Source organism: Austrofundulus limnaeus, unplaced genomic scaffold, assembly GCF_001266775.1.
Source record: "Austrofundulus limnaeus strain Quisiro unplaced genomic scaffold, Austrofundulus_limnaeus-1.0 Scaffold204, whole genome shotgun sequence".
Taxonomy (NCBI): Eukaryota; Metazoa; Chordata; class Actinopteri; order Cyprinodontiformes; family Rivulidae; genus Austrofundulus; species Austrofundulus limnaeus.
Genome location: NW_013952606.1, coordinates 606,091 through 609,471, shown reverse-complemented (window position 1 = coordinate 609,471; position 3,381 = coordinate 606,091). Strand labels below are relative to the sequence as shown.

General features: G+C 35.4%; 1 protein-coding gene across 1 annotated transcript in view; it reads left to right on the top strand.

Annotated features, from left to right (window-relative positions):
• Positions 1 to 3,381, top strand: part of LOC106524856 (copine-8) — an 84,836-nt gene that overhangs the window by 48,087 nt on the left and 33,368 nt on the right. The window contains exon 9 of the mRNA XM_014018850.1: positions 1,727 to 1,831. Coding sequence (XP_013874304.1) covers positions 1,727 to 1,831 — 105 coding nt within the window. The remainder of the gene's footprint in view (positions 1 to 1,726; positions 1,832 to 3,381) is intronic.

Genomic DNA, 3,381 nt, shown 5'->3' with positions numbered 1-3,381 from the left:
GTCAATTAGTTTTTTGAATAATAGGTCGATTATGATTTCAGTAAATTGGTAGATTATTTTTTTCCTTTTCATTGGTTGTTTATTTTTCCAATAAATTGGTCATTTATTTTTTCAATTAATCGGGGATTAAAATAAATTTTGACCTCTTTATTCCGAAATGAAACATTTGGACAGACATAGAAAACCACAGGAAAACRCAGTTTTTTTTACTATAATATTAAATAGTAATACATAAATAAATACATTTTTGTCAAATAGCAAAGATACAATCAAAATAAAATAATCAAGTGAATAGTTAAGAACTTTTATGTGGAAAAGGAAATAAAGATGAACTGAGTTATATAGTTTTAATTATTCAAATGGACTTGTTTTGATGATATTTGTATAAAAAACAATAAATTGAGCAGACAAGGTAATGGACCCCCCCTGGTTGGGAACCTCTGTCTTATCAGACTGGAGGCTTCAAGTTGTTTGTGATGAAGTTACGGTTCAGCTGTGTGGGAAATTTCTGAAAGTTCAGTCGGCGTTTATGGTTAGAGAATCTGAAAATAAACATGTCATCCTGCGCGCCTCCTGTGAGGATTAAATTACACAGAAAATATGGGCGGTTATCCTTATTGAAGGTCAAGTCACCTGCGGGGTTCGCTGGTATTTCTCCAGGAGGCACTTTAGTTACATATGGGAGGAAAATAATCACTCTTTTGAGTCCGTCTGCTGCTAAAYGGGAAATAAACGAGGAAAACGTAAGCAGCTGTCAAAGATAAATGCTGGAGTTTTTTATGCTTCTTTGAAACTAAGATCACTGCCCGATGATGCAAGTAAACATTAGGGCTGTGTATTGTCAAGAATTTGACGATACGATTCATATCATGACAGAGGGGTCACGATACGATATATCCTGATATATTGCGATACTGTAAGCAAGACGATATATTGCGATTTTTTTTGTCCAAAAATTCTATTAAATAAAAACCTCTTACTAGGAAAAAAAATGAAAAACCAAAATTCATTGTCTCAGAAAATTCTAATATTACATAGACATACTTTTGATACATTTAGCTATGTTCTGCTTTGTATGTATCTTATTTTATTTGTTTCATATTTCTTATTTCATCCATGTTTTCAATTATTAGACTAAATTTGACAATAAATACCGTAGTTTTAAAATATATTTTTTGCAGCTTTTAGTTTTTAATATTAATTTACAACATGGTCACCCAACACGTAACAATAGCCTCTACCTCAAAAGGTAGAGGAGCCAAATGGCTGGCTCACTGCTGCSAACTAGTGGTCAGAGGCTGAACTACAACATAAAAATGAACGGCTGGCAGGAAAGTAGACATTTTAAAACTTAATAAAAAATCGATACAGGGCTTTAGAATATCGATACAGTATCGGGAAATGAAATATCGCGATATTTCAGTGTATTGATATTTTCTTACACCCCTAGTAAACATCTAAAACAAGTGACTTCAGGGCCACGAGAGCGTTCGAATGCTCGCCTTCTTTTGAGAAACTGAGCCCGTAAAAGAGGCGGGAAATGAGAAATGTCAGTGGAAGAGCGACATGAGCGTTCGAGCTGTGGCCGCTTTGTAAAACATCAGATATGGAAACCTGGGTCAGATTTGGGAAAAGACTGGATTGGTCCCAAACTTAAACCCTTAACTTCATTTTAGGTTTTCTGTCTCTGGTCCTCTTTAGTCACTTTTCACCTTTTCCTCTCCAGGTTTACCATCTGCCACAAGACGGAGGTGGTGAAGAACACGCTGAACCCCGTGTGGCAAGCCTTTAAAATCCCCGTGCGAGCTCTTTGCAACGGCGACTACGACAGGTAGGGACTCATTGACACAAGACAAAAACATAAACCCATCCCTGCGTTTTCGTTCTGGGTTCAACATAATGAAAATGTCACAGATGATACGAGCAGCTCCGGAGATGAGCTTTAATGACCTCTTCAGGCTCACAGCAGGGCTTTAAACACACAAACAAATATAATACAGAACACATTTTAAAGGTGGCTGGTATTAGGGGTTACCATTTCAATGATAGAAGCTGTCAGAAACATGCCTCTGCTGGTTGTTTACCATGAGATGGAAACAGAATGCAGATGTTATAAATAGAACACTGTATTAAAAACGCTGGTTTATTTTGCAAAAAAATACAGAAAGGGGGTATTCAAAGATGCATTCAGTTTGGAAAGAAAAAAGAAATCTTGTTGGAATAGAAAAATGATAGAAAACAGACAGGATGTTTGATTTAATAAGATATAAACTTATTATTATAATTATTATTATAGTGGTTTTTAACGCACCAGGCAGCCATAATGGATTTTAAGGCTGGTTCTGGTGAGAAACTTGCAACTTTTTGTTCATTTGGTTTATTAAATGGTTAAAAGTACAATATAGATGCATTTTTTTTCATTAAACACTAAAAAGAACACGAAATATTTCCTCTGAAGGCTCACGGATGAACAATAAAACCGAGTCAGTAACTCTGCAGGATGAAGAGAAAATCAATATCTCAGGTTGGTCCGTCTGCAGAGAAAGAGTTTAGAGTTTGGAGAAGTGATCCTGGAAGTGCCAGAGACAGAGCAGCTGTCAGCGCTGCTTAAAGCTGAAGAAAATCTGAGCGACAGGATTTTTTTTGTCTCCTAACCCGCGGTAACGTTTACAGCCGACGGGGGGAATTCAGAAATCTGTCCAAGTCCAGGAAGCTTAGCGAGTCCAAGCTCACTGCAACTTTATTTTATTTGTAGATATTCCTGCGTATATTAATTTATTTTAATAATTCATACAGTGTTTCCTGTTAACGTTACCCTTGCGTTCTATATACCTCACTTTATATACAAATTGCAGGTTTAGTAAATAGTTTTAGCTTTTTGCTCACAATGTGGTGCGGGATTGTTAAAACAGGAAAAAGAAACAAATACCAACTGGAAGTTTTTAAATTTAAAAACCAACCCCCAAAATAAAATTTATGTTTATAAAGTTTGTACCAATGTACTCGTCCAATTTCAACTCTAAAAATAATTTCGGCTGACCTGGCTCTGCGTTGACGTCTACTTTTCTAATTTACAAAAGAGGGAGTGGAAATAATCGAATAGGTTCTCCTGTTTTGATTGACACTTTTTCTGACCAACTGGGTTGCTTTATGGGTTCTCTAATTTTAAGATCTTATGGTTTTAGTGTGTTTTAACAACTAAATATTAGTTGCAGTTACAAAAAATATGACTGCTGTTATAAAGTCACATTAATAGCTTTAAAAAGAGCACAACGTAATTTAATTTGTGTTTGCTTTTTAAGGTGTTTTAAAGAATTTTAGGCCCGCAGGTTCAGAGGTTAGAGTCAAATAAACTGCTATTTTACTATTATTATTATTATT